General features: G+C 39.1%; 1 protein-coding gene across 2 annotated transcripts; it reads right to left on the bottom strand.

Moving 5' to 3' along the window:
• Positions 1 to 1,267: 1,267 nt before the first annotated feature.
• On the bottom strand, positions 1,268 to 23,880 carry Hddc2 (HD domain containing 2). Of its 2 annotated transcripts, none has more exons than XM_076859769.2 (6): positions 23,770 to 23,880; positions 22,483 to 22,604; positions 20,800 to 20,902; positions 15,756 to 15,824; positions 6,895 to 7,033; positions 1,268 to 1,641 (listed from the first exon to the last, which is right to left on the bottom strand). In XM_076859769.2, exons 1-6 carry the CDS (start codon positions 23,839 to 23,841, stop codon positions 1,544 to 1,546), a joined length of 603 nt encoding a protein of 200 aa, XP_076715884.1. In that variant the 5' UTR covers positions 23,842 to 23,880; the 3' UTR covers positions 1,268 to 1,543. The 2 variants fall into 2 exon arrangements, with proteins under 2 accessions (XP_076715884.1, XP_076715885.1); XM_076859770.2 differs by lacking the exon at positions 23,770 to 23,880 and adding an exon at positions 22,842 to 22,950.
• Positions 23,881 to 24,928: the final 1,048 nt, after the last annotated feature.

Raw genomic sequence — 24,928 nt, 5'->3', positions numbered from 1 at the left:
AGTAGAAAGTATTAAAAAAAAAAAAAAAAGAATGTTCTTTAAAGTAATAATGTTCAAATATTTATAGACATCGCCATTGGACTCAATAACTATCTTCTTTAACTGATCTTCATTTTGTTTTTATTAAAAGGAGATTTTATTCACAGCACTGTTACATTTATTTATTTATTTATTTATTTATTTTAAGTAAATTACCCCAGGAAGGTTTAGGAGTAATTGTGAACCATTTCTTGGTAGACAGATGAACTGAGGTAATGATTAAGTGACAAATATAAAGCAGACAAAACATTCAGAATAAGGCTTCTAGGCAATAAACTTCTCTGGTTATAAATACTTGAACTCTTCTGGGGTTATTTTATGTACATGTTTTCAGAACAAATAAAACTCCACGACACTGATAGATGGAGTTGTTTTTGTATTAATAATCTCCAAAAATAATCAGATTTTGCAGTACTTCTCCTTCCAATGCAGAGAAACTATATGTGCATGTGCATTGCTTCTGAAGAGATCATGCACCTTGCTTCCTGCAGATTGAGTATCCATGGATACTGCAAAGAGTTTCCAAAGAAACGCTGCCTAGAAATTTCACCATGCCAGCCTCAAAGGCTTTCTTCCAATAGAAACTGACATTTGAATTAAAGAGACAGGCCGCATTGCTGCACACCAAATACAGGGCATGTTTGCATGAAGGGCCTTCCTTTCCACAGCAGTCAGTGATTGTGCCTCACTTCAAGGCATGTGGGGTTGATCCCTTATCTCATAAAGGGAAATGAATAGAAGAAATTTGGCTTATATATAGCCTACCTAAGGCTCTGATTCTAGCAATACTCTTCCTCTTACATATTTTTCATCTGGTAATAAATGTTCTTATAACCAGGGTCTCAAGATCTGTATATCAAATGGAAAAATAAAAAAAGGAAGGCAAGTGGCTATGAAGCTGTATGTTCCAATTTATATTCCCAAATGATAAAGGGCTGGGGGGAAGGGCAGATCATGTTAATAGATTTAAAAGTCTATGATCAGGGCACAGTGAAATTAAAAGTCTGGCTCAAAAAGTGACCATCTGATAAAGCAGTATTTCATTTGAGAAGAGAATACATTGCTAACACATTTGCTTTTCTGGATACTTATTACTACATCAGCAGAAGACTCTGTTCTTAAAGAAATTACAATTAAATTTTCTATCCTTCAGTGAATCTGGCCTTCAGGGGTCAAGGTTATTAAATCAGAATAAGATGACTTAAGATCTCCAATAAATATTCCAAAGTTTAAGATGTTAAATATTTATTTATTTATTTATTTATTTATTTAATTCTTAGAAAAGGTACTGCCTTGTCCAGTTTTCATCTGTGGCATTATCATGACCACTTCCTGTTCTGTGGCTTCTTTCAGTGTTCAAATCATATCACATTTCTTTCTCAAGTCTAGACAACTGAAAATAAATAGATTCACATCGGGGGAAACCACTTGACCAAAAATGGCAAAACACAATACCATGAAACAGAAAAATGAAATATATATTATAGGAGTGCAGCAACAGAGCTCAGGAGCATGGCTCCATGGAGGCCGCAGATATGTTCGCATTTCGTTCTGCCTCAAGTTCAGAAACAAGCTGGACGATCTCAGGATGACTGAATTTTCCTGCAAAGCAAAAAGACAACTGCTGTTGAGAACAGAAGGCACCTACTTCCCCACTTTGACCCCAGGGCTCAGGGGGCTCCATTCTTTGATCTGACCCATTCTTCTTAGCAGAAGGACACTCTGGATCCTAGGAAGGGGACAAGGGATCACTTTATTCTGTCACTCAGGTGCCACCAAGTAGAATGATAATCAGGCAGAGAGCCATCAATTAAGCAAAGCCACAAGATACTTCACCAGAAACCCTTATCTCTATCAGAAACTCCAGGAAGGTGTGAGACTACTGGAGAGCTGAACCCAATCTGTCCAAAACTGCAAGTAATTAAGGGGGACACAGCACCTATATATAAAAGAGGAGTGGGATGATCAGGAGTTCTAGGCTGTCCCAGGATGTGAAAAAGAACACAAATACTGCACTGGCTATCTGTGCTGTCATCTCTGCTGCTCAGCCCTCTCCAGATTTCTGCACTGGGCAGCAACCAAGCCCAAGCTATAATAGGTCAATGGTGTTCAACGTGGGGGAATGTTCAAACCCAGCATCTCTTCTCTCACTCTCTTTTTCTGTCTGTAGGTTACTGTTGTTTACTCTTCATTCCACACTAAACTCTATTTAATCCGTTTTCAGTCTCTTCTCTGAAAACTCCCTTCCCTTTCTTGGCTGGTCCTGGGGATGTGGCTTCCCCTGACTGGCCCTGTTCTCTCTTAAGGTTTTTACCATAGGGCTGAGGACCATCTCCGTGCACCTGGTTACTGCTTCCACAGTGTACTTAGCTCCACTGTGCCAAGGTCACACTACCTGGCTACTCCACCTACTGCCGCTCATGGCCGCTGTCATCTACAGAAAGCACTGTAAGCCACTTCTATTCACGCCTAGAAAATTACCACTTGAGGTTCATTGTCACCCATCAGAATTCGTGATGTCAGTGCTCATGCAGACTATCCTTCTAATAGCCTCTCTCCTTTTTATGACTTTCTCTCCTCTGGAAGTCCTCTCTGTCTCTTCCTCAGTCTCCTCTTCCTACGCGTACATCTTGAAATCATCACTAGCAATAATTTAGTGAGGATGAACTGTCCCAGCTCTCAAGACCAGCCTCCCCACTGTGCAGGAGATCCCACCCAAGCCATCCTCACCCCTTTCCTTGATTACTGCCATCAGCACATAAATGTGCTCTTTTTACATACTGTTTTATAAATGAATGAACTCTAAGGATGATGCATCTCTCCAATTCACAACCCCATTTTTCATCAGTTCTACCCAGTCAGGGATGGATTACAGTCAGTCCTGCATTCCATTCCTCACAGTGGTGTTTGAACTCACTCCAGTTGGGCTCAAACCTGTTCTTATTGAGACCGCCAATTATCTCCATGTCACCAAATCTGATAGCCATTCTTTACTTCTTAAAACACCTTCTTCCCTTAGCTTCTGGAATCCCTATTTTCTTCCTCCATTTTCTCCATCTATTGGCAACTTCATTCTTTCAGCTGATCATGTCAAAATCCTTGGACTCCTCTCACAAACACCCCACATGCAATTATCCAACAAATCCTGTAAACTCTATATTCAAAACACATCCAGGGTCTGACCATTTCTTACTCTGTCCCGATCATTCGGGTCCAAACCACCATCATTTCTCACTTGGATATGGCTGTAGTCCCCAGATATACTATCCCTGCTTTCAGCACAAGTGGCTTTTTTTTTCTTTGTACCAGGGATTGAACCCTGGGGTGCTTAAGCACTGAGCTACATCTTCAATCCTTTTTATTTTTTATTTTGAGACAGGATCTCTCTAAGTTGCTGAGGCTGGCTTTAAGCTTGGAGATCCTCCTGCCTCCATCTCTCAAGCCAAGTGGCCTTTTTAAAATTTAAATAAATCAGTGGATGTGTAACCGATGCGATTCTGCAATCTGTATACGGGGTAAAATGGGAGTTCATAACCCACTTGAATCAAAGTGTGAAACATGATATGTGAAGAACTATGTAATGTTTTGAACAACCAACAATAAAAATTTTTTTAAAAAATTTAAAAAATAAAATAAAATTTAAATAACCTTGACATGATGGCTCACATCTGAAATTTCAACTACTCTGGAGGCTGAAACAGGAGGATTGAAAGTTTGTGTCTTTAAAAAAAAGAAAGCAAAAGAAAAAAGCTAGGGATGTAGCTAAGGGGAGCAGACTATCACCGGGTTTAATCCTCAGCTCTGAGAAAACACACAAACATACATGCACATAAATGAGATCAAAATATTCTTGGGCTCCACATCCTCTCAGGGCTCCTCATCTCACTGACAGGACAGTCAAGGTCCTCTAGTGCCCATAAATCCTCCATGAGCCACTTCTGGAGGCTCATCTCCCACTCTCCTCTTTTATTCATCTATCAGCCACAGCCTTTGTACTACTCCTCAGTGAGCAAGGATTCAGAAAGCAAAGACAGAAAAAGAAAATACAAAGTTGTGAAGTGAATTTAAAAAAAACAACAACACTAAAACCTTGACCTCCTCTTCAATAGTAGTCAATTCTACATACATCTTTGATTGTAAACTTTTCTTAAGTAAGAAGCTATTGCTTGAATCAGTTATATTATTTTTATTTACTAATTATTTAGTAGAACCAGAATAAAAGTGCAGTGAATCTTAATCTCAAGTCAGCTACAGGCCATTCACCATCTTTCTGGACTCAAGTTTCTTTCTTAGTAAAATGTGAAATTTAGACAACTCTTCCACTCACACATTTTTAGTTCTACTGGTACTTCATATTTCATTTTCTATTTTTCACTGTGAATATACTATGATAGAAGATAATTATATAAAATGTAAAGAATCACATAAATATAACCTATATTCTAGTTACATTATGGTGAGATATGCTATCTTGAAACCCAATCCTTGCCTTCAACATGAATCAGAAAACCTTACCTATAAAAAGCCAAATAGTAAATATTTTGGGCTTTGTGGACTATATAGTCTGTTATAAGTACTGAGTTCTGCTGTTATAACATAAAAAGCAGCAGAGACAATATGTAAAGAAGAGGTATGACTGTGTTTTGATATAACATTATTTACACAAATAGGTAGTGACCTAATTTTGCTCTTAGAGCACAGTTTGCTGATCCTTGGTTTATACAATTATTCTATTTGGTTTGTTATTAACTTAATAACTTACTAAATTAAATAGAATAAACTTAAATTATTAAGTTTAAATTAACTCTACTTATGGTAATATTTTTGAGCACCTCGCATATCAAAGACAGGTTAAACCAAAACTGGTCTTGGTCATCAAACAGCTTGCTCTCTATCAGTTGGTGATCAAGCAGGGTGTTGGGGAGCACTACAGTTAAGATCTGTAATGTCCCCCAAAGGCCCACGAAAAGGCTTGCTCCTCAGCTTGGTTTCAGGTAATAGAGAGCATGTCCTCAAAGGGAATTGATAAACAAAACCCTTTCCTTCTGCACCCCACCCCCACCATGTCCTGGTCACAAGGTGAACAGCTTTGGTCCACCATATGCTGCTGTCATGATGTGCCACCACAAGCCCAAAATAATTGGTCATTGACTAAAACCTTCAAAACTGTAAGCCAGAATGTATCTTTCCTTTTCATAAGTTGATTGTCTCAGGGATTCTGCTGCAGTATGAGAGCTGACTAATGAAGAGAGAGATCCAGAGAGGGACCTCAGTGTGTAGACTATGAGACCTTGGCAAGCTCTAGATCAAGTGCAGACTGAGCAAAAAGAAAATGTTTAATTGTGACAGGGTGGATTAGGAAAGGAGACCAGAGAGATGGGTGGTCTTAGACTGCAGGTCTTTTTAGGTCACTCAAAAAGTATCAGGATTTTATGTTTTAGAAAAAGAAAAGCCACATGAGTTTTTAAAATAAAGAAGTCAAGCAGCTCAGTGATAGAGCATTTGTCCGGTCTGCATGAGGCCCTGGGTTCAAGCTCCAGCACTGCATTAAATAAATAAATAAAGACAGTCATGATAATAACTATCTACAAAAGAAGACAGGAGACATGCAGGGTGTACTTGCAAGCCTGCTGGCAGGTTAAGTCAGGAGGCTACAGCAACAGTCCAATAAGAAATAATGAGGGCCTTGTCTAGAGCAGAGGAAGCGGAGCTGGAAAAAGAGAAAAGGAAAACTGAATCAACTTCATTCTAATGCAAATATATTCGGAGCAGAGACTGTGAGCTAGTACTTTTCTCTATTTGGTGAGACCATGTGGGGTCCTGAGAGGTCAGAGAAAGGTCATCCCTTGCAGGACACTCAGGAGAAAGGCAGGTTGAGCAGAGCCTGAAGAGTACCCAGGAAAGAGAGTTTTCTTCCAGGGAACAATAAGAAAAACAGCTATCACTAATACAGTGTTCTCAGCTCCTGACTCTGTAAAGAATCAAAATGAAGATTGCTAATACTTACTGCCAGGCACTACTCTAGCCTACTATATCCTAAAACATTCCTACTTTATCCTATAAAAGTATATCTTATCCCCATTTTAAAGATAAGGAAACTAAGGCCCAGGGAGGTTAAATAATTTACTGGTGGTCACACAGCTTGTAAATGGCATATCTAGGATTCAAACCCAAGCAGTTTGACTCCAGGGCTGTGCTATGAAGTACTATAATGATAGAGGTGACTGCAGCTATAGAGGTTTTCCTGTTTTAAATCTCGATTTCTACCTCCATCTCACATGGCACATATAGATCAAAGGGCCCTTTCAAACATATCATCTTCTTTGAATCTCAAAAATCAACCTTGGACTTACAAAGGATATTATGATCCCCTTTTGTTTCAAATGAGACCACAGGCTCTGAGAGGTCAGGAGGCTACCCAGAGGCACACAGTGGGCATGGGGCAGAGGTGGAATGTGAATGCGATGCTCAGACTCCAAGGCAACGATGCGTTTCAGTACCAATGTCATCTTACCATCAATCCCATTATATTCTTCTTAGATGCTCCCAACAGTGGGTTTTATTAACACCCTGCTAGTCACTTCACTTAGAATAAGCCAAACTAAAACAGATTCTTATTGAAAATAGCATTATGACCAGGTGCAGTGGTGCATGCCTGTAATCCCAGGAACTTGCGAGGCTGAGGCAGGAGGATCTCGAGTTCTAAGCCAGCCTCAGTAACTTGGTGAGGCCTAAGAAATTCAATGAGACACTGTCTCTAAATAAAATACAACAAAGGCTAGGAATGTGCCTCAGTGGTTAAGTGCCCCTGAGTTCAATCCTAAGAACAAAAAATAAAAAAATAGCATCAAGTACCTGCTGTGGAATCATAGAAGTCTTGCAGCCTCCCAGGCTTGTTTTCAAGGTCCTCATATTCAAAAGCCTGAAGAATCATTTCACACTGGTCCAGCTGCTTCACAAATTTGGCTTCTGCACTAGCTTGGGTCTCATACTCCTAAGGAAATGGAAAATCAAAGCAGCAAGGTTAGGTAGGTATTTCAGGAAACTTCTGGTTATAGAACCAGTAGTGAGAGTCATAGCTCAAATCACTTTGGCTACATTTCACCCGTTTGCAAACCCTTCAGAGATACTTCATTTAATTCACAGCTTAGCACCAGAGTCCATGCAAGAAGGATGCACACACTTCCTTCCACATATTCCACCAGATGCCTTGGAAGTCTCACTTGTTCATCCACTCACTTTTCTCCGGTTCATTATCCTGCCTTCATTTCAAGGTCATTATTTTACCCTCATCCTCCCCAAACTGGGGATTGAACCTAGGGCCACACACATGGTAGGCAACTACTCTACCAAGGAGCTACATCCCCATCCCTTTTTATTTTGTGACAGGGTCTTGATACATTGCCTAGGCTGGTCTTGAATTTGTGATTCTCCTGCCTCCCAAGTAGATGGGATTACAGGCATATACTACCATGTCTGGCAAGAACACCTGAGCAGTTTAGAGATTTGTAACTTCAAGATGACACTTCATCTTGTGCTTTTCAACCTTTTACTTCCCTCCTCATAAGGATTACCTTTTTCTCTTAAACAAATTGCTAGCTTCACCCTTTGCTTTTGGTTATCACTTTACCTGGGAATCTCTGTCCTTACTTTTCCCATTAAGTGTAAGATTACTTAAGTCTCCCTGGATTCTGACTCTTGAGGAGATAGTCAGATCTATGAATTTTTGCACACACCAGTGTGGGTCCTATGTTGGTGGCAAGGGGTGAAGGTGGTGGGAGGGGGGCAGCTTTCCCACCTTTCCTCTTCCCACTAGTCCCTCCCTCCCCAGGGCAGATCTGAAACTAGGAGCTCTAGCAGGTCTCTGAGCAGGACACATGCCACACAGACAAAAGTCCCTGTGAATGCCATACAGGATCATCCTTCTATTAAGACCAAAGTGTTCCCACCTGGTTTCCCTGAAAACTTCTCATTTGTAATTCCACCCAGATGTGTTCAGATAATAAGCCTGTCATACTTTCTTGGCAGAGTGACATAATACAAATCACTGAAAGGCTTCTTGGTTTTTATTAGATACCTTATTTTTTATAAAGGCAGCTCTTTGGATTTGATAAAGCTGAATATTATACAGGGGAATCATTTAAATATGCAACTCAATACATTTTGCTTGATCTCAAAGGCTCTTAAAAATAATTACATCTTATTTAAGTGTTCATTCACATTATATAGCAACATTAAATAAAGTTTATGATTTAACAAAAGGAAATGGAATACTACAAGCAAAGCAATCTAGCATTTATTTTCTATTGAAAATCGAAATTAGAAAATATCTCAAGATCACTAGGAAATACAATATTTTGTAGCAAATTCTGGTGAACTTACAGATTTCTTTTAAAGGTAAACTGTTGAATTTCCCCCCCAAAAAAATCAATGGTAAAGGGCCTTCTCCAATTTTATTTTCCCAAAAGGAGGCAGGGCACAGAGAAAAGAGTATAGACAAAGCTCTAAGGGTGAAGGATTTGGAAAAATGACTTCAAGTAGCTCCCAATGACAGGACTGAGTGTTACAGGAAGGAAAAGTCTGAAGATGGAGGCCAGAGCCCACACTTGAAAAGCCTGGTGTGGACACCACAGTTTGCCCTGTAACTCCTGGGCATCACTAGATGGTTTCAAGCAGGAAGGGTCCCCTTCTATCTGATTTTAGAAAGCTCACTCTGAATGAGGTCTGGGTAAAAGCTAGACCAGAAGCAGAAAAATCAGGTTCTGAGACTTTGTAGCACTAAACTAGATGCTGTCTGTTCTAAGACCATGGCAGTGAAGACAAGGACAGTGGGGGGAATTTAAGAAATCATAACGATGAAATAAAATAAAATAAGAAGGAAAATGGGAAGAAAAATTGAAAATGATTTCCTAGTTTGGGGCCTGAGTAACTAGGTAGATGGTAAAACAGGGAGCAAAGGAGAAGAAACAGACAAAAATTGACAGAGCAAAATAATGGCAAAATCAAAATATCATGGATATTTTTTGCAAAAATAAACAAATGAACAAACAAACAAATAAATAAATAATAAAGGATGTGACATTCCCATGCATTTCAAATTCTACACAAATGAGACAAAACATCTCCAGCTATAAGCCCTGCAGAAGCCCTTCCCACCTGTCAAGAAGAAGCACCAAGGAAAAAGAGGATGCCTGATGGACAGAAAACAGAATTTCAAAATAGCCAACAGGTGCCGGGTTTCTAAAAGGCTCAGGGGTCACTCTAGTTAAACTGGGCTAACTGGGCTGCATGAAATAACTACACAAGAGACACAAATACCTTTTTCTTTGGGGTTGCTGTGACGGCTCCTCTGACCTTAAGGGTCCACAGAAAGAGACAGCAAGAGCACACGATGACCCCTTTTATTGAGGAGAAGCTATTCAAATGAGGCAAGGGGTCAGGTTTCAGGGGGCTGAGTCTATCTTCATGATGTTCACTGTCAGCAGGTTGACTGATACCTGGGTAGGCCACACCCAAGGGCACAGTAAGAGGAGGGGACACACACAAGGCACTTCCACGGAAGATTCTATCCTAAACAGGGCAAGGGGTTATATTACAAAGGAACATGTGAGCATAGCTTCACCCATGGGGCTGTAGCAAGACACACCCATTTCTGTGACTGAGCGCCTCAGCACCCAGCTGGGGAGTGTAACTCAGTCACTCATAAGGTGACAGACAGGTGTTTGCTAGAATTCTCAAATTTTCAGGAGAGCAGTCCACACTGGAGGAGACCTTGTCCACTCTACTATTGGATGAACACAGGCAAAGTGCAACCTACTGCACACTCCAGTCTGACCTCCTGGGTGCCCTTCCAGGACAGATGCCCTGTGAGAAGAAATTTCTGGAACAGAATCAAGACAGAATGGGATAAGGATTCTAGAGATGAAGAAAAGAATCAGATTAAAATGAAGAAGGGAGGGGCTGGGGATGTGGCTCAAGCGGTAGCGCGCTCGCCTGGCATGCGTGCGGCCCGGGTTCGATCCTCAACACCACATACAAACAAAGATGTTGTGTCCGCCGAATACTAAAAAATAAATATTAAAAATTCTCTCTCTCTCTCTCCCTCTCTCACTCTCTCTTTAAAAAATAAATAAATAAATAAATAAAATGAAGAAGGGAAATAAAATTAAGCCAAGTGTGGTGGTACATGTTGGTAACTCAACTACTTGGGAGGCTGAGGCAAGAGGATCAAGGCCAGCCTGGGCAACTTAGCAAGACCTTGTCTCAAAATAAAATTTTAAAAGGGCTGGGGATTTCAGTGGTTTCTATCCCTAGTCCAAAAAGCCAAAAAAAAAAAAAAAAAAGATCAAGAAATTTCTAAAAACAAGTTAACATGTTTTTTCTAACACTTCATTTAAAAAAAAAAAAGCTGAAGAGGAAGTTTTGTGAATTTAAGAAGGCAATCTGTTCTCACCACAAAAAATGGTGATGAAGATTAGACAGGTAAGTAATTCTAGGAAACAGCTGATTAATAATATTCCTCCATCCTTCATGTTCTTCTACAGTAGCTCCTTACTAGGAGCAAACAATCCCATTATAATTTTGATGGTTCTCCCTATTTTAACCATAAAAACCCAAACAGGTATTGTATCTATTTATTAGATAAATTTAGCCATCCTATAATTCACAATGCATACATATTTCAAAACATCATATGTACACAAATATATAAAATTTTTGTCAATTAAAAAGAAACAAAAATTAACAAACTAAAAAAAAAAAAAAAAAAAGTCATTCTGAATCAAGTTTCCTTCCAAAAGTTCAGGAAAACTAGTTTTCCATCAAAACAAGCAACAGAAAGCACAGTGGTTAGATCCTCTACTTGTTTATCATAAGATAAAGAAAGTAAGGAACAAAACAACATCTCCACAGACAATTTACATCAGACAGATATTCAAAATAAGAGATCAATTTTACCACAAAAATTTCAAAAGGAGCTAAAAAAAAAAAGGAGGAAATGATGCAAAACATAAAAAAGAACAAAAGAATCAGATAAAAGGTAATCTTAGAAATGAAAGTTAATCAATAAAAAGTACAATGCTAATTAACATGACAAACAGTGCCTTAAGAGAAACAGAAATTAGAAAGGAGTATAAGTTGAAAAGTAAAAAATACAAAATTAAAAGAAAAGGAAAAAAGCTGAGCATGGTAGCATAAACCTATCATCTCAGCTACTTGGAAAATTGAGGCAGAAAAATCCCAAGTTTGAGGCCAGACTGAGTAACTTAGCAAGATCCGGTTCTCAAACAAAAATCAAAAGGAAGAAGGAGAAGAAGGAGGCAGAGGAGGAGAAGAAAAATAAACAAATGATTTCAGAGAAACTGACAAGTATTAAAGCTAGGCAAAGAAAAACTAATAAATGAGTAGACATAGAGTAATCTCAGAAGAAAATCAAAGAAAAAAAATTACATTTCAAAAAAGTTTTCTTACAATCAAAAATTTTTTAAAGATTTCAAAGTATATGTTAAAAATATACCCAGAAAAACCAACACAAAAACACACTGTAATAGCTGGGCGCAGTAGTGCATGCCTGTAAGTCCAGTGCCTCAGGAGACTGAGGTAGGAGGAACATTAGTTCAAAGCCAGCCTCAGCAAAAGCAAGGTGCTAAGCAACTCAGTGAGACCCTGTCTCTAAATAAAAAATATAAAATATGGCTGAGTATGTGGCTCAGTGGTCAAGTGCCCCTAAGTTCAATCCCCAGCACCCCAAAACAATCCCCAAAACCAAAACCAAACCAAAACAAAAAACACTGTAATAAAATTACCAAGACCTAAAAGAAAAAAAAATTCTTCAGATACCCAAAAAAGAGCATCTGGCATATAAGGAAAATAAAATTATGATTAGACTTTAATAGCAATGTTTTATGTCAAGAAAACCATGAGAGAAACATACTTAAGATATTCAAGGAAAGAAACTGGAGCAAAGGACTTTATATCCAAAGAAACTGAAATTAGAAAGGAGTGTTTGTACAAAGAGTACAAAATGCAAGAATTTAGAGAACATACTTCCTGTAAGCCCTTCCTGAAGAATCTACTAGAGAATAAGTCTCAATCAGAACTGTTAAGAAACTGAAATAAGAACTGGTGTTGAACTTCAATGATATAGTTACTTACAGAACTAAGAATGAAAAGGAGAAGCTATAGCATGCAATGGTTAGATGTTCTGAAAACACAGACACAATACAATGATTATAAAAGGGAAAAATGGAGATAGCAGAGGCAAACTGTTTCTTTTTTGTATCAGAAATGATGATGATGGTATATAACTACTATTCTGAGATAACACATGTGTAAAGAAGAACAAAGCAAATAAGTGTGAAAAAAATGAAAGTCCAATTCCAGCATCCTCTGTGTACTACACAATCAGGATTGTGTTCATACTGGGGTCTTAAAAGTATTTCTTTTTTTTTTAATACCTTTATTTTATTTATTTGTTTTTATGTGATGCTGAGGATCGATCCCAGTGCCTCATATGTGTGAGGCAAGCGCTCTGCCACTGAGCCACAAATACAGCCCACAAGGAATTTCTTTAAAGTGAAATGCAGGAGGTAAGGTAGTCACCTTTCTAAAATACGTTCAGGAAAAAAAAAAAAAAAAAAGAACTCTTTCCTCTTGGTTTACTGAAATCCTATTTTACTCTTCCAAGATGAAAGAAAAATTATAATCAAGGCTGTCTAATTGCTTTAAACAGACATGCCCCTCGGGCTGATAGGTATTTAGAGTAGTGAATAGCTATGGCGATCAACACTTCAAATATGAATCAACTAGTATTTAATATGTAGCCAGTATTATTCTAATTCTCATGGGTACAGACTGACCATATTTTCTTAAACCAAAATCATAATATAAGTACTAGAGGCAGAGAAAAATAGAATATACGTATAAGGAAAAATAGAGCTTACTACATGCCAGGCAGTATTCCAATTGCTTTACACATATTAATTACTTTAATTCCCCCAAATATATAACATAGGTATATTATCATTGCCATTTTATAAATGAAGAAATTAAATAAGTTGCTTAGGGCCACAAAGCTAATATATGAAGCCGGTATATGAACCCCAGAAGTCTCATATTGAAGCTCATAAACTAACACTGGATATGAATTATAACATACATAAATTATTATAGGTCCCTGTACTATACTAAAAAGTTCATATCCACCTGAATCTTACATGTGACCTGTAACTATGACTTATTTGGAAATAGTCTCTGCAGAAGTAATTGAATTATAAGGTATTCATACTGGATTAGGATGGGTGTTAATACAATAGAGACAACTCTGGGCACAGACACTAACATCGAACACCACATGACTAAAGGGAAGGGGTTGGAACAATGCTTCTATAGGCCAAGGACTGCCAAGGACTGCAACCACAAGAAGCTGGAAAGAGGAGAGGAAGCATCCTTCCCTAGTGTGTCTGGAGAAAAGTTCTTCAACAAGCTTTGCTTATCAACCAAGAATGGCACAAGATAGCAAAAGTGTTACCTATTGGGGGGTTATCAAGGATTTTAATTCTATGGTTTATATTTAATCATCTCCAGAGTCTTTCTTAGTAACTGTTGTAGTATACTACTTGGAATACTGTTTAAATTCAAATAAATTTTGCAGTAAAAATTTTAGCTAGTTGCTCACAGTTAAGAAAATAATTTTATAGACATTACCTCTATATTCACAATAATTAGGAGTCACAAAGGGACAAATTATTATAAAAGGTTTTCAAATTCTGAATGTTTCTTCCTTAAAAGACCATACACGGATTAGTTCCATAAACTCAGGTGCCATTATTTTCTCTTTATATATGAGATGCAACCTACTCCACTTCTTTACTCCGCATCTTAGAAAGAGTGTTCCAAAAACTACTTGAAAGTACATGCTTGCAAACAAGAGATACCTTTTCCTAAATAAATTCTATTATACTATAACAGATACCACCTACACCAGGCTCCAGGCTAGATACCATGCATACTTCACCAGATTTAATTCTCATTACTGTTCAACAAGGCAGATGTTAAAAGCCTATATCTCTCATTTTAAACCCTGGCACCAGATTGGTTTCAGATTTCAAATTTTCTTATTTTAAAAAAATAATATGGCACATATAATGTATATTACTGAATAACTTTAGTGGGCTTTAGGGTAGTACTTGGCTACCAAACAGATGAATATTTCTCCATCTAAATATAACTATCACAAGGAAGAGGATGAATAACTCCAAATAGCCTAATGTTGATTCAGAGATGATTTTGCTGATAAATGAGTTCAAATGAGGTCAAGTTTTTAAAAACTGGTTCTCTGAACTTTTTGAATTTCATAATTGTGGATATGGGCAGGTAGGTAGGCCTATCTGACTCTCACTTCCTAGAAAAGAAACATGTAAACAAAAGTCAAGTAACTCTTTGACTAGAAGGCACTGATTTCTGCACCCTACCCACTGTCTTAAAAGGGCTATTTCATCCCGTAATGAAACAAACCACAGAAATAACAGTGCACTACAGAATCTGATGTTGTAAAACATGACATTCTAGGAGGAAAAGTCTGTTCAGGGTTTCAACCCCATTCATGTCCCATCTCACTCCCAAGGGAAGAACCAACCCAGCATGTGAGGGCATAAGAAAGGGACCACTGCCAGCTTTGATGTTCAGGAGAAAGGCAAGGCAGGGTGGGGGTCTGGGTATGTAGAAACAGAAGGTGGAAGACCAGGCTCTGAAGGTGAGCACTTTGAAGGAAATGTGAGAAGTGAGAGTGGAAGGCAGGACTACCTGCGCACAGGAATAAGAGTGAGTCTAGCTGTGGCTCTGGAGACTGAGGCAGGAGGATCACAAACTCAAGGCCAGCCTCAGCAGCTTAGCAAGCCCCTAAGGAACTTTGTAAGTCTCTGTCTCAAACACATAAAAAGGGCTGGGAATATGGCTCAGTGAAGTGCCCCCGTGTTCAATTCCTAGTACCAAAAAAAGGGGGGGGGGGCAGGGAGATAAAAAAAAAAGTGAGTCTAAGAGCTCTAGCAAGGCTATGCCAGTGTAGGCAGAATGAGGTGAGAAAGGGTACCATAGAGGAGTCTGTTTTCCCTCACAAAGGATTTGCAACATTAGGAATGGAAGCAATGAGATAAAACAACTTACTTCCCCTTTCTATCCTCCCTGTCCTTTCCTTCCAGTCTCACCTCCCTTGTCTATTGGCAGCACTGGGAAGGGACCAAGCATAGGGAGAGAACCCCCCATGCTGAATGAGCCCCGTTCAGTGCCAGGCAGCACAGTGGACTTTCACCTTTACTTCACTCAGCCCTAATGACCCTTCAAGGCTTTATGACCGCCACAGATTCAATAAGAGGAACGTGCCCAAGGACTTACAACTAAGTGGTAAGGTGAATTCAATCCCATTTCTGAACTATCTCCAAAAGCCATGCTCTTTTCAGAGACCAGAAATGGATAGATGGATATAAGCAAATCAGCAAGAAATCCAGGATCTATGAGTCAAAATCCATCCCAATCACTGTGGTGGTGAGATAAATAAGGACTGCGGACTATCAGCCCCAAGAGATTCCTGCAGCCACTTGGAGGTGAAAAACAGACCAACATTTGAGACAGCTTGTTAAGGCAATCTAAGCCAACTAAAACATCGATGAACCATATAAATTCAGTTGCAATAAATAAAAAGTTACCTATTGTATACTTACTTCCCAAAGTTCATAGAGCTCCTTTCTGAGATCCTCTGGTAGGAGCTGGGTTATCTGTTGCATAGCTTCCTGAAATATCAAACTATTATTTTCATTATGTTCACATTTGTCTAAGTTAACAACTATTTATGTTACTGCTTAACAACTATACATGAGTTGCAGGCTCAGATTATTACAGATAACTCCCATAGGGGCAGTAGAATAAATTGACCTACATTGGTATCAACATTTTTGTGTAGCATTATATTATTTTCTATTATTAATATGATTTTATTGGAAATTTAAAATACTACACAGGGCAATTACTGTTATTAATATGAAGGAAGTCACAGTATAGACCTTCATAGATTCACTGACTCACAAGTTGCAAGTGGAACACTTCTGTCCTCTCTCCACAAACATGCTCAGTAGTCAGAACTCAGCCTCTCAAGAGACTCCCACATGGGTTTTAGGCAGCACTGTCAAAAGCACTTTCCTATGTCAAGCTAACAACAGTCTTTGTAGTCCTTCCACCAGGCTTAACCCCATCCTTCCTGCTATCCTCACTCATCCACAAGCATAGTGTCAAATGGTGGGTGGGGGAGTGACGAGCTAGGTCAGGCTCTCTGTGGCCAAAGTAAGTAAGCAAAGGGATGGCCTCATAACTTAAACCAGGCCACTCTGGGTCCTTCTCCACATTTTATCTAACAGAAGCTGATAGAGGGAAGCCACTTCCCTCACTAGAAGTCTGAGAGTTAGTCAAAACCCAAAGAAAGCTGAGGTAAGAGAATAAGAGTGGAGGGTGTTATGTCCTCAGTAGTGGTTCCTCCAGTACCTGTCACCACCAGAGGTCCATAGTAAAACCCTTCCATCCCTGAGAGTTATAAGGACCTGGGTGAGGTTGAAAGAGAAACAAACAAAAACAAAACAATGATTTTTCACTCTGTGTGTGTGTGTGTGTGTGTGTGTGTGCGTGTGTGTGTATGTGTATGCATGTGTGCACACGTGTGCATACACAAAGCCCAAAGATAATGAAATAGGGGCTGGGAAAAGGATTTGGCCTGGCCTGTGCAGCATGAGGCCCTACACTCATTTATAATCTTTACAAAGTCTCAAGAGTTAACCTTATTCCAGTCTCTTCCCTAAAATTTTTCCAGTATCCTTCTAAAATATCACATTTTGGGATAAACTTACTCTCAAATGGCTTTAAATTCCTTCATTATCTCAATACATACCTTTTACTTTCACTTCAGTTCTTCTAACCAGGAAGCTAGTCTCCTTGAAAATAGTATGGTTATAAGAACCATTTTTGCAAAACATAAAGATCATAAATGAAAACAAAAATGAATATTTATGTGTGTATTTATTACTTACTGGGAGGAAAAAATTTATCAAATACATTTGCTTACAGAGTAAATCACGTTTACCAATGTCAACAATCAGCTCTTAAAGTTAACAGCAGCATGCTGTTCAATCACAGAGCTGTGCTCCAGACTACCCTTAGTGGCATAAAATTTAGTGTACTTTATACTTACATTCTTCCTGGCTTCTTTCTTATAATCTCAGCAAAATGCTTAAGAAAGTACTTTACATTTTCACAAAACAAATGTCTTTATAAATAGATTGCTTTTTTCCACACTTTCCAGAATAAAAGTTTGCCCATTCCTTTTGTTTAAACTTTTATTCTAAACTTTTAGAATCCAAACATTACAATCCTGCTTTAACAAGGGACTACTTTATTCCCTTTAAGGTGATACACCCAGTAGTGAACATGATTTATGTCTTAACTGACCAAGGTGGAAGAGATGAAACTATATCACCTTCCTCATGCTAGATACTATATTCCTATAAATGTAACCTAAGACTGAATTGGCTTTTCAGTGATCACATTCCAATACTGACTGATTAATCAGCTTTCTGTTAACTAAAATCACCACATTCTTTAAAACAGATAACAAGCATGTTGATGCTCTTCCTGAAACTGAGTAGATTTTCTGAATCTAAGCTCACTGATATCACTTATTATTAAACAATTAGAACTGCAAAATAGTCCTAGGGTTTAATGGCAGATGCAACAGAATCATCACTGTTTTCTAAAATAAATCCTTGGAAATCAACTTCACTTGAGTCTAGCAATCATGGGTGAATATGACCACCTTCTGCTTCCTGGTCTGGGGCCCTATACCCTCATTTCTGTACTCTCACTGTGTCGTTCGGACATCAGTCTAGTGACAATTTCCCTAGCTTCCTCCAATAGCAGAACATGTCAAGAATTTGCCTGAAGTTCTGAGCTGAGTGGAACTGTCAGCAAATGTCTTGTGACAGGTTTGTGACGAGTATCCAAGAAGCATCATCTGTCATTCACATACTGGGGAGATCAAACAATGTGGTAGCTAGGTGCAAACTGCATGTGAAATCTGGCTTCTTGTTTATTAGCTTTGGAACCCTGAGCAAGTCCCTAACCTCTTTGTTCTTCAGGTTTCTCATGTGTAATAATGGTCCTTTCCTAAGAGAATTGTTGTAAGGACTGAATTATCATATGTAAAGTGCTCTGAACCTGGTACATACAAGCCATCTGTCAAAGTTCACTATATTTTTCATTTCTTCCATCCTGCATGTTCAATCCTATAATAATGTTCCACCCTTCTCCTTTTCCTCCCAAGTTTCTAGCCACTTTAACCCTTGCAGATATATATGTACCATGACTCTGCCTTCCATTTTAATAAGCTTTTCACTTTGTAAAGGAATATAACCTGCCATTGCTAAATTCCATTTTAAAGGTCATCTCCCTAATCTCAATGATCCTGTCAGGAAACACACACTAGCTCAGGTTATAATGTAAAGTTTATGTTATTGTATTTAGGAAAGGGGCCAGACTATAAGTATTGCTTTTGGCCCCATTCCTGGATTTTCTCTTCAATGCCCTCATCTTTCCCTTTCATCTTAATACCACGTCCTCTGTAACAATCAGCCTTCCAGTTTATCTAGTATTTTTCCTCCCTCCTACTTCAGTTTGAAGCCTTGTGGATATGGTGAGCTAGCCTCTGGGCAAATGAGGCTTCCTGGTTCTCTTTATGCATGTTCCACCTCAAGCCAAGAAATCCTCATTTAATTATCTTAATGCATGACTTAGACATCTGAATCCTATTCATAAATACCATCTCCATAAAAAATTGTTTGCCTCTCTCATCTTTCTTTCTGTTCCCAAATCTTGACCAAAAGCAGGAAGAGATGAAGAAATATGAGTGCTCTCCAAGCCCTTGGTTTCTGGCCCAAGAACTTGCTGTTCTTAAGCTGTTTCCCTGTCCCTTCCACCTGGGACATTATTCCACCGTGAATCAGCAAGAGCAGGCAATGGCTAAGAGGTTTTATGAGGCCAAGAGACAGCATCTGGAAATAACAGCAGCACCCTGATTATTCAGGTACTCCATGGGGTAAGACCGGCCAGGACTCGACCTCTGTTAGGTCAGTGGTAGGTGGAGATCTTTCACACTGACTGGGGTTCTTCTCCAGAAGGTTCTGACTTAACTCCTCTGTGGAGCAATTCCTTGTGTACCTTTAAAGAGACAATTTGTCTTTTCCTTTTCTTCTTTGTCATATTTCTCCATGCCTTCTCCTCACTTCAAAGGTCTTTGAGAACCTTCTAGTACTTCAGTATGATTTCCCTCTACATATCCAGATTTACCCAAACAAGCTGCATAATTGAGTTTCCCCCATCTTTTTCTTTGATATTATTACACTCACCACCCTCTGTTTCAAGTGCCAGTTCCTTTCTGCAACTCAAGACTCTTGAGCAAATGGCTTTCTTTTTGTATCAATTCTGCCAACACAACAAGAATTCTCAATTCATGACAGTAGACTTCTATAGAGAAACATTTCCTTACATTCTTCCCTTTCTGTCATGATGGTTTAGGCTATCTTATAGACCTATATTTTGGCAGGAACAGGAAGGCATTTCTTATACTATTCTTTGTTTTCAAAATTTAGGGTGGGTTGCAACTCTGAAATTAGGACTCTACTTCTTTGTGGATTTTCTTGCCTCTAGAAGGGTAAAAACCCTAATGGCTACTGCACTCTAGTCTCCCACACCTCTGGAAAAAGCTATTTATGCCTACTAGAGAGCTAGTGATATAGGTCAGTGGTTAAGCACGTGCCTAGCATGCTTAAGGCCCTAGGTTCAATCTCCAGTACGGCAAAGGAGGAAAAAAAAAAAAAAAAAAAGGAGCCACCAGTCTTCTTAAACCATCTCAGATCTCAATAAAAGCTCCCTTACTCAGTAATTTAGGACAATTTAAAGGTCTACCATAAAGTAGTTTGCAACAATCTGTGACTTAGAAACTATTCATTCAGCATTTTAAAAGTCATCCTTAATTTTCCAGCCCTGGTTCCAAAATATCTTCCTCTTTCGCCCTGGGCTCTGAATTTAGGGCTCACATCAACATTGATTTTACATTTTATTGATGTTACTGTTTTTTTATATTACAAGTTTTCCTTTACTTTTTTTTTTTAAACTTCCAATCACTGAATTAGAGGACAAAATTCAAATTTGCTAAATAATAATTATACTTTTGATCTAGATTTTCTCTCCAAAGAGCTTAACTAGCATGAAAAATTTCCACAAATTAACTTAAATTCCAACCATTTCTATTGCTCTAATGAAAGTCATATTATCGATGTCTACATTTTAATGACTGCCTATCCTTGTGTTAAACAAGCTATAGAACAAGCATAGATTCCTATTCTTGTGTAAACCACCTAAGAAAGTAAGCTCCAATAGCTTAATCCGTGACTCTCCCAAGGCCCTGCCTCCCACTGATCCAAAAATTAAGTCCTACACCCTTTGCAATCCCAGCTAATGGCCTATTATCTTGTAAGTCCCATTTTAACATTCTCCAGTCCAGGTTCTAAAACTAAACATATCTACACCTAAACTCTCCTTCCTGAGATACCAATGAGACTATCTAGGTGGTGTTCTCCTTTACTGCAATAGCTCTATTGAACTTAGCTATGCTCCGGCAATGGGTTTTTCCAGTGGTCTTTTGAAGAATCAATAATCAATACTGACCTCTTCTCGCCTATGTTTTTCTTCTTTGGGGATGTTATCTGCTGGTGCTATGTCCCCAACGATGCATTCTGCCATATCGTGAACCAGGGCTAGACGTATACATCTGACCAGGCAAGAAATGGTGAAAATTATACAGAATTATATTCACTATAAGTTTTCTTTTCTATGCTATTTTTAAGTTACATAATACATTTTTCTCTACCCCCACAGATTTTAATGCAGTATTTTCTAAAGTAATTATATTCCATCAGCCTACAACAGTTCTGAAACAAAACTGCTAGTATAATATTCAACATAATATAGAAGAGTATAGGAGAAACTCTTTGCATGATTTTTTTTAATGACTGGTTTCTAAATCTCTCTTTAACAGGTTTGTAATTTCAGATTACAAAGCCATGAGATAATCTGATTAGCATTTACTTACTTATACAAAATTTACAAACAATCATTTTCCCCAATGTTCTAGTTAGATTACAAAATGAAGCCATTTATAGGGTCATGGGTAAAGCTGAACAGATCTGGGTTTGAATTCAGCAAACAACCCACATGAAATCTTTGCCAAATTATTTAAATACCCAATTCTGTCACCTTTCATTTATCATCTGTAAAAATGGGATAACAGTACTTCATAAAGTTGGTGTAAAAATTAAATTTGATAAAAAACTTTCCTGGAACATTTTGATAATTCAGCAAGTGGCTATGATTATTAATTAATGATTTGTGATAATCATCATCAAAATAACAAAGGCAAGCAATGACACAAATGCCCAGATGACTCTGTTTAGCACTCCCACTGTTACACAGGCAGTACCAAACTTAATAGCCTTCTCTTAGGCTTCCCTGCCTCATCTCCTTCTGAATCTAGTTCAAAACTTTTACTCCTAAATTCATCTGTTTTGACTTCACTTCCATCTTGTACTATTTGCCAAAAATCTCCTCTGTTCCTATGTACTGAGTAACAGGACTCCCCAGACTTCCTAAGGAATCCATCACTGAAATCAAATTGATATTCTTTTCCTTTCCAAGATATTTCTTTACCTTCCCTGCCTCCAGACTTTGGTTTCTATCCCCTTCTCTCTGTGGATTGTGCCACTACTACTTCTCTATCTTTATCAATCCTTAGAATCCAATTCCTGCTGCTTCTTCCATTAAGATCAACCATGAACAGGGGATCTCCCCTACTGTTAGAATGCTTGCCTAATTTTGACAATAACTTTATTTTCCTCCATACTTTTTTTTAGAAGCTGATTTTCGCTTCTGAAATTTATTTGAGATTTATTTACCATTTTATATGTTAATTAACTTCTGCTCTATGCTCCAAAAGCATTTTGAACATCCAACTACAAAGCCACCTCACAAATGGGTTCTACTATTCATAAAAGGGACAAATAGTATACTAATACAGCTGATAATTTTAGACATAACATTCTCACCTTCAAAGCCCTAATATTATGTTTATGCTTCCTCTGAGACCAAGGCCAGTTGCTGGTTCTATAACTTGCCCACAAAAAGCCCAGACTTCACTTTACAACTGAAGCAATCATCTCCAAGAGTTTTCCTTCCCACATCCTAAAATCTGGTTGGCCTCAAATAGTTTTGCTTGACATATAAACCAACCTACAAGAATGTGACAGAGGCCTTAGTCTCAGACTCTTACAACCATCTAAGTTCAGATTAGCTTACCGGTCTTTATTAAGATGGTCATCTTTGGTCACCATAGCCATAACTGCCATCCGATACATGTGATCTGATACGCTCTCTGGATTTTTGACATTTCTGTATACCCAGCCAGTCCGTGGGACTCTCTGATAAGTATGAAATAGAAAAAGTTAAAAACAAAACAAGTCCTCTTACTATCTGCTATGCTTAAAAGATGTCCAGGGAAGAGCACATAAAGGCCATTATTTCAGAACCTATTATAAGAAAATGCTTTATGAAACCAAACAAAATGATCAACATCTGAAATCAAACTAGAGAGTTTGGTGGATGGGGGATAGTAAAACGTAATTCGAAAGTATACCAAAGTCCAAAAGTCAACTTACTCTGTTAATGAAGCATAATTGTGAAATGTATACAAATCTTTTAGTCATAAAAACAAAATTACGTTTTTTTCTTAACTACAAGAGTTATAGCTTTTTCCTTTCAAACAAAAGCATCCTACACAAGTGGAGATCACTGGAATGGAGTCTCTGAATTTGAACATGTGAAGGACTTCCAAATTCTGAAGCCAAAGGGAGAAAACCATTTCTAATTGCTTGATCATCCTACCAGTCAGGACTCTTCCTTTTTAATAAAAGGAAAAACAAAACAAAACAAAAAAGAAAACCATGATGTGATCCTGTAAGACTGCCTTTCCGCCTCAGAATTCCACATTTCTAAATCATTTTATAAACAGTAGTCAGTGGCAAGAAGATGATCTGCTTTGAACTTGGGGAAATTCTTCTGCAAAATCACTAACTGTAATAGGAGGGAGCTAGGGCAGGACGCACATGATGAAATTCCAGTGTGTATTATATAAAAATCCTCTGGGGGAGGGTGTCTTGTTATTGAAGTCACTGTGTGAGAGTTCAAGCGCTCCACTTGACCTCTGCTTGGCCGCTGGATTCCGTTCCTGCCCTGCGGCTGCTCAGGAGCATCCCGCACACGTGGGCCCGTGTACTCGGTGCAGACCCGGCAGGCGAGGGCCGCAGAGCCTCGGGAACGGCTGCCTGGTGCCCTCGCTACCAGGACGCCGAGGATCGGACTCGGCCGGGACCGGACAGGCCCCGCGGCCGGCTGAGCCACCTCTCTTCAACTACCGTCCACGACGCGGGTCGCCTCGGGAGGGTATTTCCCAGCCCGAATTCCACGCGGCAGAGAGGGCGGAGGACCGGGCAGGCCGCGGGCCCGGCTAGGAGCCCCGAGGCCCCACCGGCCCGCCAACGTGGCTGCCGCTGCCCGGTCTAAACAATCAGCCCCTCGCTCGCTCACCTTGAGCTGCCCCACCAGCCGCAAGAACTGCAGCAAGGACCGGGCCCCGAGGCCCGTGGAGGCCGAAGCCATGTGGCGCCTATCCCGCGGGTGGAGCCGGGAGCCGCCACCTGAGGCTCCGCCCCCTCCGCCCCGCCCCGCCCCTTTCCCCCTCCCTCTGTCCTTGCGTCCTTCTCCTCCTCCTTCCTCCACCCACTAATTTCCTCACCTGGTTTTCTTAGGCTCTTCTGAGGAGCATCCCATCTTTTCTGGCTTTATTGGCTGCTGCTTGGGCATTGCACTTTAGGTCACTTGAGAAAAAGAATTTGCTAATACATTTAGAACTTTTTGAGTCCTCTATCCATCTCCCCAGAGGTAACCACTATCCTGAATTTTGATAAACCCTGTCTTTGCTGTTAATTTTTACCAAAACAACAGCACACACACACGCACCTAAACAATAAAGATTGGTTTTGTAGGATTTTTAGATTGTTTACACTGTTTGGGGCCCACTGAACAACTTTAATATGAAGGTTTGTAGCCTTAATAAAAATTAGAAACATTTTACAAAACGCAGTAATTAAGGGCTAGGAATGTGGCTCAGTGGCAGTTCACTTGCTTGCCTAAGATCCTGGGTTCAATCCCCAGTGCCAACAAAACATAAATACAAAACTAAAAAGTAATTAAACACTTTTGGAACTCTGCTGTCAAAATAAAAAGCTACAAAGGCACACATTTCCGATACCACCACTCACCAGGCTATTTGCCTTGCAGAACTGAGTTTCCATGAGTTGATGTCTTTATTTCCTGTTTGTGTCTGTATTTATAGCCCGCACACCCTTCCTTCTTCTGGGTTGCACTATGGAAACCTCCCATATGACCTTCACAGCTGATTGGGTTGAAAATCATCATATTGAACTTGTGCACCAATGTGTGTCTTCTGAGTAAAAAAAAAAAAAAAAAAAAAGTGTGCATTTCTTAAGTATGCCTTTATAAAAGTGGAGTATCTTAAATAGCACTTATCATTTATTTGAGATTTAGCACTGAAAGAAGTTACTCATATGAAAAAATCATTTTCAATGGGGAAAAAAAGATGAAATTGCCATGAATGCCAGGTGTCTGAAGCCACTGGCATTACTTAGAGATCATCCATAAAGGAAAACAATGCAAGCACTGGGTA

Source organism: Callospermophilus lateralis, chromosome 6, assembly GCF_048772815.1.
Source record: "Callospermophilus lateralis isolate mCalLat2 chromosome 6, mCalLat2.hap1, whole genome shotgun sequence".
NCBI lineage: Eukaryota > Metazoa > Chordata > Mammalia > Rodentia > Sciuridae > Callospermophilus > Callospermophilus lateralis.
Note: the sequence above shows the minus strand (reverse complement) of the source record. Positions and strands in the feature narration are given on the sequence as shown.